Source organism: Anopheles stephensi, chromosome 3 (genome assembly GCF_013141755.1).
Source record: "Anopheles stephensi strain Indian chromosome 3, UCI_ANSTEP_V1.0, whole genome shotgun sequence".
Classification (NCBI taxonomy): domain Eukaryota; kingdom Metazoa; phylum Arthropoda; class Insecta; order Diptera; family Culicidae; genus Anopheles; species Anopheles stephensi.
The window spans coordinates 14,202,325-14,214,695 of NC_050203.1; the positions used below are offsets into that span (position 1 = coordinate 14,202,325).

The window sequence follows — 12,371 nt, forward strand, 5'->3', positions numbered from 1 at the left end:
GTGGCTTGGCTTACACTCCAAAGTCCGAATGAGTTGAGATTTTAATTACTGTTTACCTACGGTGAAACAGTTGTTTTGCTTTGGTAAAGTGAGACGTTTGTTTTGAACAGTAGAGTTTTTTTTTGCAAACAGATTTGATTTCGCTTGAATATGATTTAGACTTGGATGATTTCGTGCAAGAAAATGAGCAAAACTAGAGATGGGTTTAGAATTATTGGTAAAATACTTTGATTAATTTATTTAGAGGGTTAATGAAGAGTAACTTGCTTTGGATTAAAATAGCTTTACAGGGATTAAGTAAATTTTTATAGCATGATGTTCATTTGAGCCAGAATTTCATAATTCTTCCACCCAACAACAATTTCTTAAATATTTCCCGAATAAACGATTCATCTTTGCAAAATAAACTCATCTCCTGTGCATAATGTGCTCCAGATCGATGCATTTATAATCGACACGTGCGGCACATTATATAAGGGCAGTGCGCCACGCTTACACACCCTCCAAACACTCGATCGTCGCTTCCCGCTGGATGTTCCCGTAGGGAATTGAGTGTTAGACCGAGGGCAAAATAATGCTGAAGTGAGGGGAGACCTCTGCTCGCACTTGTCAAACGGTGCGCACACCAACACAGATGTGAAGGCCACGCGAAACGCGCTCCCCGTGCGGCTCGAGTTCCAGTCGCTTCGCTTGGGATAAGGGTGCCACGCGCCATTCCAAAGATCGTGCAAGGAAATATCACCGGCGCAGGGGGGAGGGGGGGGAGGGCAGCGCGAGAGCGCAGCAACTGATGCCAATGGCTCACTAACAATTGGTGCTAAAAGGGTTCAGTGAGATTCATTAGAAACAAAAGGTGGCGTTAGGACACAACATTTGGGAGATGTGGTTTGAGTTGCGCGTTGTGACTCATGCAATTAATCTCTCATTATTTTCCCTTAGCAAACATGCTTCCAACGAGCTATATCTCGTATAAATGTATATTCTAAATATCTGAAAGACGATCACCGAGTGTATGGATGTGTCGCGTCTCGTTACGAGTAAAACCGATTGAGATTTACGGCAGTTACGACACCGACTCGCAGAATGGGTCTAATCAGTAGCTGGCTCGCTGCAGTATTTGCCGGGATTGCAACGGCAGTGCACTCTGCCGGAAAACAATGACTGACTACAACAACAGATAGAGATGACATTCGACGATCACGTGTAGGTCGCAGGAAAACGTGACCACCGGCCTGCACTGCTGCTGCCGATTGTCACCAATCAAGCGCTCGTGTCCATTGAGTGACGATCTGCCAGTGTACGGTGGTGTGTGTGTGTGTGTCCACATATTTCCTTATTGTTTGGATCCGATTGTTTACCTGCGGTAAGGGTGGTGATGGCGGTGACGGTAGCGACGACTGCAACTGCACCAACGCCTTCTGATGCAATGGGCCGGGAATGGTTGCGAGAAAAATATTTACTTTCGCTTGTTGCGCCCGCCTCCGAAGGCCGCCGCTTCGAGCGCTGTCAAGTGGTTGCCGCCGCTCGTGCAGGGAGAGCGATTCACTTCTCACCCGCACTAATCATCTTCCCACACCAAGCCGCTCCTCCCCCCCCCCCCCCTCGCTGGTTCCTCTTCTCGAACTTATTCCCGGACATCGGCGCAGTGAGGCGCGAGATGCTTCTGCTGATAAGAACCTGAACCGCTTTTTGCACGGTGCACAAAGGCGAACGAGCAGATAGGTGCTCACTGGCCAGGAGAACCGAACAAGGCAATAATATTAGAAATGCGCTTGTTGACATTGTGCCGCGTTTGCAAATCAAAAAAGTGCACGCTATCACCCGCGGCTCGGCGCATCAATTGCCGCACGGTGAGGTGAGCGATGCACGCGCCTGCTGCATTGACTAGTTGGTGGTGGTGTCCCATTGTCCGGCTTTTGTTTGCATTGGGTGGGCATTGGTTGGGGTAGGGGGAGGGGTGGTTTGCAAAAAAGTGAAACTGAACCGAGTAAATTTCCGTACCACTCGAGAGGATCATGGCATATTACTGACAACTGAGTTCGGTGCCGCTGAGTTCCTGCTCGCGCTCAATTTGATAACGCCATCAAACCGGGAAACCCTCAACAGTATCAGTATGTGTGTTTATATTTGCCTGTGCCTTTTGTAAATGCGACATAAAACACAGTAATAATGGGGACAAAACCGGGAAACCGGGTGGCTTAGTGTTTGAGCGTAGCAGAGTCACTCACCCTCCGGTTGGGCACTCACTCATCCAGACCGATATTGCGCTCGACACGCGCGGACGATCAGTTGCATTACGGTAGCGAAGATCGTTAGTTGGAAGCGTCGTATTAGCGTATTGAGCCCTTGTTTGGAATTTTTGGGAAAAGTTTTGCACTTTTAAAGCCGCCATTTTCCTATAATAGTTCTGCATTTTGTGAATATAAAAATGAGTACCAATCTCATCTAGTGGCTATTTTTAAGCTGTTTGCACTACTGGCGCTGCAATGTGGCACAGGATACATATGTTACGCTCGTACTCGCTCGGCGGACGATAGTGTGTGAGTTGCAGAAGCGCTTTTGTCGACGACGCAATTACGTACCGAAAGTGTTGACAGTGAAAGTAAGTGCATCATCGCCAGCAGCACCAACCTCAACCCTTAATCTTCAAGCAAATTGAGTCACGGTGTGCTCAACCGCACTCGAGCACCTACTTGGCCACTGGGTTAATCTCCCATCAACGCAGCCGGAAGCTAGTACCACCGAGATGGTTTGGTCGCGAGAACCGATGCTCAAGGTCAGTATCAGGCGGTGAGGGACAAAAAAAAAGTATCCGATATCTCGTATCAACCCGGCACGGTATCGGGGGCACCCACACTCCCTCGCGCGTTTTTTTTTTTTTGTTCTATTCCGGCCGACGCTCCGAGCAAACGATTTCCATTGTCACGTGCCCGCGGCTGATTAGACCGTCCAGTGGAATGCAATACTCTCGCTAGTGGGTGGCGCGTGGATGATGTGCGTTCAGTTTGGATGAAGGTCGTTCGACGTTGTGCAATGATAATGCACATCGAGCACAGTTGCATTCATTTCGTACACGAACGTTACGAAACAGGGGGTGCTGTGCGGAAACGTTTTCGAAACAAAAGGCTGGGCGCCTCCATCGAGGTTTGATCAAATGGAACACGTGGTCGGGTGTTTAAATATTTTTACAAAGTGGCTTTGGGTAAACGATTTTCCATTAAAAGTGCATTGCCATCCGACGTACCAACAAATGCCATCATTGACTGAAATATTGACGTATGCGAACACTTCCATTTTCGAATTCATTTGCAAACGAACAGTGACGCGATCGTTACACCCCCCGCTTCCCCCCCTTTTATCCCTTCCCAGCATCATCATGGGAGAGCGAAGTAAACTATTCGCGCTAGCTAACAAATTCGGGAGCGAGAATAGCGCGACCAAGCGACGGTTAACCTTGCGCCTAATTATAACCCATAAAAAGTGGCCGGTCGGCCGGACGGCTACCAAGCCCCGGCGTCTGGTCAGATTTGTGCACCATGCAAACTACCACTACTCAGTGGCCACACATCACCGAGGGTGCACTAAAACTGCAACGATCGCAAACACACCGATGTGTGTGAGAGCGTGCGCGAGATTTCCAATTGACATCGAAGTTACAAACAAACACCAGCGCGAAAACAGGAGTCGATTTTCCTGTGCTCAAGGTTGCACTTGGCGGCGGGGAAACATTTGCAAGACATTTTCGACCACTCTATTATTTGCTTTGCTTGCAGGCAGATGGGCCCGAAGGATTATTTGTTTAGGTAGAAACAAAAAGGGGTTTCTAAACCGGGAATGAACCGATATTTTGTGGACGTGAACTTGCTCAGTAATACGCATCCGGATGGATGAGCGCTTTTGCTAGTTTCCGCTTTGGCGATAGTCGCTTTTCCTCATCAGATCGGGTGCGTTTTCGTCGCCTAGCTCGGTCGTGTGTTTGTGTACGCAGGGGCGTTGAACAGCCCGGGGCCTCGATACGCTCTGCCAGTGCAGTATCGACTCGCGCGACGATTAGTATCGAGTGCGGTGCTAAACCGAACTGTCTGTCGGTCGGTCGGTGTGTGAGTGTTCGATCAGTTGCATTGGTGCAATGCCGGCACAATATACGTATGACTGCCGGCACGATCGTTAATTGCCTATGATTGCTAACCGCGGGCGACAAGTGGGTGAACCTGTGAACAGAAACATTGTTTTGGTTTTGTTTTTTAAGTGTGCAAACAGAAGCGTGTGATCGCGTTAAGCTGTGTGTCGGTGGAAAGAAAAGTGAAAACAAAATTTATTAAATCAAATCTATTTTTCTGGTAAGCAATTAAGAATGGGTTTCTTGGAAGATGTTATGGAAAGGTTTTTTCATATTTATGAAGATGTAAGAAAGTGATTATTTGCATTCATCTACAATTAATTCTATAGTTTATTGAATAAAATTGTTATAATATGATTCGTTGATTTAAAGGCCTTTTCTTTAAAGCTTTAAAGTTCGATGATTTTTCCTGGAAATTTTCATTCACAAAATTCAAAGAAATTATTTTTCTTTCAATAGTACCTCAAGTCGTCTGCCGATTTCGAAGAATTATTAATATACTGCTTAGATCATGAATGTGCTCGACGATTGCCATTCATCACAGTGCATCCGTTTCTAATCCACTGACCCTTCCCCCCCTCAATTCATAACGCAACCCTTCATCTCCAACCATTACGCTCACATGATTTATTCGCTAACCTTCACTTTTCGCGTACATTCAGCGTGCAAATAGTGTTCCGCCATCATCTATCTGTCATCCTGCCACCACCACTGAAGGGCTGAAAAGGGGGAATGGGAGGAGGGGAGGGCAGGAAAGATGGGAAAAAAGGGAGGTACAGGAGGTGGAGAACCTCACAGCAGCTTCAAACTTGAAAACGGTCATTCAACGATCGGGGGGCCTGAAACCGCCCTAACCTTGATCGTACGATTCCGTACGATCGTTTGCGTTTTTTGGCAAAGCTCACCCTCCTCACTCAATCAAGATGGCAGCCGGGTTGAGACAAACACCTACACACACACACAGAGTCACGCACTGCGAAAAGTCTGTCTCATGAGGGATGTGCCCGGTTCGCCGGACGGAAACCGTCCGACCGTTGTGGGGTTAAGAATTTTGCTGAAGGTTTTTCCTGTTTGGCTACAGTTTCGGGTGCATCGCCGGGTGCTTCCCCCGGGTTGCATCAACAAACCCCTTCCCTGCGTGTTGGCGCTTGCCAACCGCCACTCCCTAATTTTCCCCAACCTCCTTTCTCAACAGCCGTCGTCGTCGTTGTCGTCTACGTCGAACGGGTAGGCTGGTCGTGGGGTGTACGCTTCGCTACTCTCGTGCTTGCCTGTATGCGAATAGTGTGAATTGCATAGTGCACCCTGCAGTTTGGGGATGCTGTTGCCGGTGATGCCGGTCGGAAGAGGATTGTGTAGCTAAAAATAAAGTGATGAAAGTTTATTAGGAATCTCAATTGCCCGCTGACCACCGGTGGACGTAATTTGCATCTGTGGCGAGCGCAGTGTGCCCTCCCATTTACGACCCTTTAAATACGCACCCCGCTCTCTCTTTCTCTCTTTCTCCGCGGCTTCACTTCAGCCGGCTCAGATGAAAAGCCGACGGTGAATGTATTTTTGGGCCGCATGAACGCGAACCCGAAAAGCGGGTGAAAAGTAAAATGTAGCTTAGCAACAGCAAAACAAATGTGTTTGTTTTCCTCTGCATGCATTATCCAATTCCTTTGACTACCTCAATCGACCTCCCCCCCCCCCCCCACAGGCCCCCACCCTCTGCTGTTGTTGGTAACGCCAGGATAAAGCACACCACATTCCGCAGACACAAAGAAAAAGATTCACTCTTGACGGTTTTCATTTCAATTGCAACGGCTGCTGTTTATGCGCAAAGCACCCGCATCAACGCTGTTGTTGTGAAAGGAATCCTTCTCTCTCTCTCTCACTCTCTGTTATGGATACTGGCGTTTGGGGAAGAAAAAAAAAGTTTCACACCAAAAAACGAGAGTGAAAAAAGGATGATAAAGTCATTAGTACCGACAGGCAAGCAACAGCACAGTTACGAACTTCCTGGTGCATTTTGCGAGGAGAGAGCATTTTTCTGATGCATCCTTAGCTCTCAGGCAGTTTTCTCTCCAACTCGTCCACGGATGCTGCATCCCGAGAGAGAGAGAGAGAGAGAGAGAGAGAGAGAGCTCGAGAATCTCGTCTCCATATATCCTTCCGTTCGGGAGCAACTGTGCTAGCACGAGATAGCGAGCACGAACGGATGTCTGCATCCCGGACCTATCCCAATCTATTCCTGATAGTCGCTCTAGTAAACGAGACCGAGAGAGAGAGCGAGATGGTGGCGACACATGAGGCGGCATTTAGCAGAAAACGTATTTGCCCCATGAAAACTGGGTCAGTAGAGGAGTTTCGGCTCTCGGTCGGTCGGTCGGTTGGGCTCTGCACCCTCCTGCTTCCTTGCCGTCGTCCGCTTCCCGGTACTGTCAAAACGAGAGCAAGACAAGCTTCCGCAGCAAGCCCCAGCGTCGCAGCTTCCTGCTAGTAGCAACCCAGTCGGCAGTTCGGGTCGGGAAGGTCTTCGGGATCGGGTGGATCGATCGAATGGGTGGTTTAAAGCATCACGCGCCACTTCTTCCTTGTTCCTGTGCCAGATTTTCGGGCGCTCAGTTCAGTTTTGTATTGTGCGTGCGTGCGTGTGGATGCTGGCTGTCACCGCCGCTGGTGACATTTTTAAGCCCCGAACAAGCACGCAAGCACGTGCATCGTTGTGCAGGAATCGGATTAGTGCTTCCGCTTGTGTGAAGGATGTTAAACGGTGCTAGAGAGCTTGCAGGAAGTGTGTCCTAGTGTGTCCAATGTTTCTATCAACCGCACGGCACTAGGTGGGTACCGGTAGGACTCGGTGTTGAAATGTTGCTTGACTGCAGTATCGTTGCATAAGTGAACCAAAAATGGCATGACATTGCTGCTATTCTAGAAACTCCCCAAAGTTATAATAAAAACCCTCCACTCTTGTCTCGGGCGATAAAGTTAAAAAGGCATTGCAACCGGAAAATGTGGCATGGACATTTGCGTGCTAAAGAGAGAGAGAGAGAGAGAGAGAGAGAGAGAGAGAGAGAGAGAGCGGGTGTGTGTGATGACGAGTTTCATTCGAGCCTGACCTTTGATATTTCACTTTCGTTCGTGCTGGTGTAAATCAGTCACCTAGCAAAGGTGTAAGTTGCTCCGGCCTGATGTGAGAAGCGTGTGTGTGGCCACAGCCAACAATAGGAAGGCACCCTATAGGAACTAGCATTCGCAATGGTAATCTTGTTGGGAATGGACCCGTACCAGAATCGATAAATTACGCTTCTGCAGTAGCCGACACGACGTAGATACTTCGGCACGGGAAAATGGGGAGCCTGCTACGTAACGCCGAACGTCGCTACTGGTTTCTCCCCTGTCTGCTTCGCGAGTCCTCCATTCCCTGGCCCGGTCATGTGCACAGTCGCGACCACGGACAATAGGGAACGAGTAAAACTGCATTTTCCATCCACCCAAAGTTCCCCCCTCCCCTTATTTTCCGAAGGAAATAGTACGTGTATGGAGGACACATGGAACATTCCGAGCGTCACTCGAGAAGCGCATACGCGCTCACCACAGCGCTTCGTGTGCTGCTGCTGCATCAGGATTAGAGGGATTGCATAACTGCACTGATGCTTGCTCGCTCACACATACTCTCACTCGCACACACACACACACGCAGTTTGATGTTGTTTTCCTGCTCACGCACCCGGTGCGCTCGGTGCTGACCTTGAGTCGGGCTTTTTTCACTCCCACCCAAAACCCCGTCTGCGTGCCGCTCGGCAAGGACGCTTGTACGGGTTGGACACATCCGCATCGTAGCGCCATCATCGCCAATGCATCCTTTCACTGGCACTTCACCTTGAGACAACAAAGACCAGCAAACGGTGTGCGGAGGGATGGATGCTCGTCGCCATTTTCTCGCACACTGTAGGGGAGGGCGGGCAGGGGGCTGGATGACGTACAGGTGGAAAACTCGCCAATCGATTCTAGCTTCCTCTGGTGTGACGCCTTTTTATCCGCATACGTACACACGCACACATCCACAGACGTTTAATTAATTTGTGACGGTTTGCTTCCCTTTCTTTACCAGCAGCTAATCAAAATGTCTGGAGCGAATCCCCCTCGAAGCGTTACGCCAAACGCGCAGCAGGACTACGATGTTACGCGTATGCGAGAGGAAGACTTCGAGCGGCTGGCCGTCTACATCGTGCCGGACATGCCCTGCGAGAAGGGTGTACCGGGCCGGGCGGAGAAAACGTTACCCCGCAGCCTCACGCTCAAACCCTCCCTCGTCCTGTCGACGCCCACATCCACGGTAAGGCGGAAGCAGCCAAACGAGACCGACGACAATTCTAACTCCTCGCGCATTTCTCCCCCACAGACTGAAGGAGTGTGGAGCACAGGCGTCATCCCTCGGGGTACCAGATTTGGTCCGTTCGAGGGTGTCCGCACACCGAGCCATCCCAGTGACAAACAGCTATGGCGATACTTCTGGCGGGTAAGTGTCTGAAAAGAAACGGCTCTCCTAGACAAAGGAATCGGAATTTCGCTAGCCAGCTCCCTATCTTTAGGTCACTTTGTTTTTTCTCTCAAGACTTACTGGTGGTGGTGGTGGATATTGCCCTGTAGTCAAGCATTTCTGTCGAACTGGAAAGTTATACCTCAAGCGCACGCAATATACAATAGTTGAAGTATTTCCTATTCGCATGCACTTGGGAAAGCCCTTCAATACTCTGCTCAGCAAGAACTGCATCCAGTCGCTTCTGTCTGCAGCACTTTAGTTCGTGTATATAAAGCATCCCCAGAAGGACCTACCCCACGAGGAAAAAGCGTCAGGCTGGCCTTTATGTCGATTGATGGATCTCTTTCCCACACGCACAGCAGCTTTTTCCTCTCGCAATAACGCCAACCCCCATAAGGAAGCAATTTTCCGGCTCTCCCTTTAGGACTCTCAGAGAGAGAGAGAGAGAGGAAGAGAGTGAGTGTGAGAGACATATAGACATACGGCGCATTTTCTTGGGTGGACTACTGGTGGAGTAACTTTCGCCGTCATTTCTTTGTTGTCGGGACGGTTGATCCTCGGCCGAAGACACTTAAGGCTAAATATTAATGCTGACCTTAACTTGCGTCTTTGTCTCGGGGCTCGTCTGGGACTGGTGCACTTTTTTCTTAGCATAGCTCTTAGCCGTATGTAGTGGAATACCAATGCGACAACTTTGTCTATAATCTACTTTTTTCTCTTTATGTTTCTTTCTTTACTTCCATAACATCAACTTCCTGCTTCTCGTGTCAACTGACGTGTACAAAACCACACAAACCAAAAAACAATAAACTCTAATTCTGAAATCTCTAACCTTCAAACCAATCTCCCGGTCATCCTATCGCCCATCTAACACATCTAACTATAAACCGCGTGCAGGTGCAGGAACTACGACACGTTTCCTATGGGAATATCAAGGTACTTATGCAATCTTCCAATCTGTAAATAAGCTATTTGCTTCAATCCCTTTCGTGGGTAGACGGGCACTTAACTGAGTCTCTCTTCTCGCGCACTTTCAGATATTCAAGGACAGTGATTTCTACTACCTGGACGGGTCAGACACGGCCCAGTCCAACTGGATGCGGTACGTAGCGTCCGCGTACAGCTTCTCGGTGATGAATCTGGTCGCGTGCCAGCACCAGGAACACATCTACTTCTACACGATACGCGACATCATGCCGAACGAGGAGCTGATGGTGTGGTACTGTCGCGACTTTGCCAAGCGGCTCGGGTACGACATCGACCCGGAACGGGCGACCTACTCCATCTGTCGCGAGGAGGTCGTGAAGAAGACGTACAAACAGCCCGTCCCACCGGAGGTAGCGTACAACCACGTGAAGCACGTGATGGGCCTCTACCTGCCAGCGATGGTGCGCAGTACACCAACGCCGAGTCCTTCTCCGCCGGCCCCACCGACCAGTGGTCATGTTCCTTCCGCCAAGCATCACGCCCTCCACCAGACCGTTCTGAGAGAGCCTCGAAATGTTGGGCCGGTTGGTGGTACTGGTTCCGGTGCGGGTGACGAAACCCTGCGGGATCGATCCCCCATTCGCATTGTGATCCGAGAGCAGAGTCCACTGCTTCGGGAGAGCGTTAAGGAGGTGGACGCCGACTCACCAATCTCGCAGACGAAGGAAACCGCGTACGAACATCAGCTCACGCCGAACGATGGGTCGGTACGGTCGGACGAGGGCTACCACAGCAATGGGTACCATGAGGATGGGTTTACGCCACCGGAGGACTCGAGCGACAGCGAGAGCGAACACAACTACGTGCTGGACTGTTCGAAGAAGGCGATCGAGCCGAAGGAAACGAGTGTGGGTCAGCACAAGGTGAGCACAACGGAGCCGTGTGACAAGAACGAATATCGCAAGGTGAAGATGAAGATGCCGCTGAAGTACGAGTTCAAAAACAACAGCAAGAACTTCAAGGTAGAGCCGGAGCTGGAGATTGCAACCGAGCGGGAGGTTGAAGCGGTGGCAACGATCGGTGGCCCGGCGAGTACGGAACCGATTGTATCGGGAATGCGTGAGGTAACGCCTGCTACGAGTACCGTGATTGTGCTGGACACGACGCCCGAGACGGTTGTGGTGCCGCTGACGAAGAGCTACTACGAGGCAGAACCGACGTCAACGTCCCCGGCAACCTTCATCCGCTACACGCCACCAAGCTCGAGCTCGATCCTGGAAACCATCCTGACCGGCAGTACCCGTGCACCGTCGGTGGATGATCCGCACCGTCGGCAGCCGAACGCCACACCACCTCCAACGTCCCCGACCGAGATGGCCTACTCGTACAAGAAGTCGCAAAGGTACGGAACTGCCTGCAGTCCGGATTCGAGCTCCCAGAATCCGGCCCCGGAACCTACCGAGCCCACCTCCCGATCTCAGACTTCGCTCGAGCAGGAGCCCAAGGAGGCGGAACATGCGGAACTCGCGCACCATCATCATCCGCACCATCACCACCTCAACCATCATCACCCGCATCATCATCATCATCATCTGCCGCCCCATCTGCATCATGGGCAGCAACCGCACCAGAGCAGCTACCACCACGGACACGATCGGCTACACGATCGTGAGGAAGCCGGTGCCTCTCCCTCGCCCTCCCCACTCGTCTACCCGGGCGAACATCATCATCTGCATCCTCACCATCACGGTGCGCAGCATCATGCGCCGCACCTGCACAGGACACACTCGCCCGTACCGTACGAATCGCCGGTACCGAGCTACAGCACCACCAGCAGCAGTATTTACTCGGCCTCGAACGGGTCGGCCAGTGTGATTAACAGCGCTTCCAGCTCCACCTACAGTCCGCCCCTGAACGGTGGACACTACGAGAGACTGACGACATCGTCGACGACCCCACTGCGCTCGGTATCGCCCGGTGTCCCGAACGGGGCGCCCGGCGGTGGCCCCGCTCAACCGGCCGGCTTTGTGCAGCTACAATCCAAAGGTCAGCTACCTCTTGGACATCCGCTCATGCAACCGCTCACCCCGCTCACGCACATGTCCCCCGGGCGTGTATCTCCACCGAGCAGTCTCAGTCCGGACGGGGGTTCGTACTCACGGAGCGGCAGTCCCATGAGCCCGGGCAGTCCGAATTCGCGCGGCTACCGGAGTCTACCGTATCCGTTGCGTAAGCGGGACGGGAAGATGCACTACGAGTGCAATGTGTGCAGCAAAACGTTTGGCCAGCTGTCGAACCTGAAGGTGCACCTGAGGACACATTCGGGCGAACGGCCGTTCAAGTGTAACGTGTGCACGAAATCCTTCACCCAGCTGGCGCACCTGCAGAAGCATCATCTGGTGCATACGGGCGAGAAGCCGCACCAGTGCGACATCTGCAAGAAGCGATTCTCGTCTACGTCCAACCTGAAGACGCATCTGCGGCTGCACAGCGGCCAGAAGCCGTACGCGTGTGATCTGTGCCCGCAGAAGTTTACCCAGTTCGTGCACCTGAAGCTGCACAAGCGGCTGCACACGAACGATCGGCCGTACGTGTGCCAGGGCTGTGATAAGAAGTACATCAGTGCGTCCGGGCTGCGAACGCACTGGAAGACGACCAGCTGCAAGCCGAACAATCTGGAGGAGGAGCTGGCGATGGCGGCGGCGGCCACCTCCGAGTGTTTAGGTAGGTTTAGTGGACATCTATTTCCGGAACTTGTAGTCAATTCTAATGTCTATTCCCTCTCTCTCTCTC

The 12,371-nt window shown here is 51.3% G+C and overlaps 1 protein-coding gene across 13 annotated transcripts in view; it reads left to right on the forward strand.

The window, feature by feature from the left end:
• The window catches only part of LOC118514366 (PR domain zinc finger protein 1), a 33,837-nt gene that overhangs the window by 17,938 nt on the left and 3,528 nt on the right, over positions 1-12,371 (forward strand). For 2 of the 13 annotated variants that reach the window (XM_036061214.1, XM_036061215.1), the window contains 2 exons: positions 8,220-8,627; positions 9,689-12,302. In XM_036061214.1, coding sequence (XP_035917107.1) covers positions 8,232-8,627; positions 9,689-12,302 — 3,010 coding nt within the window. In that variant the 5' untranslated portion in view covers positions 8,220-8,231. Of the gene's footprint in view, positions 1-2,205; positions 2,777-3,805; positions 4,341-6,421; positions 6,946-8,219; positions 8,628-9,548; positions 9,588-9,688; positions 12,303-12,371 lie in introns of those variants that run through there. The other 11 variants (XM_036061213.1, XM_036061216.1, XM_036061212.1 and 8 more) reach the window with 10 other exon arrangements.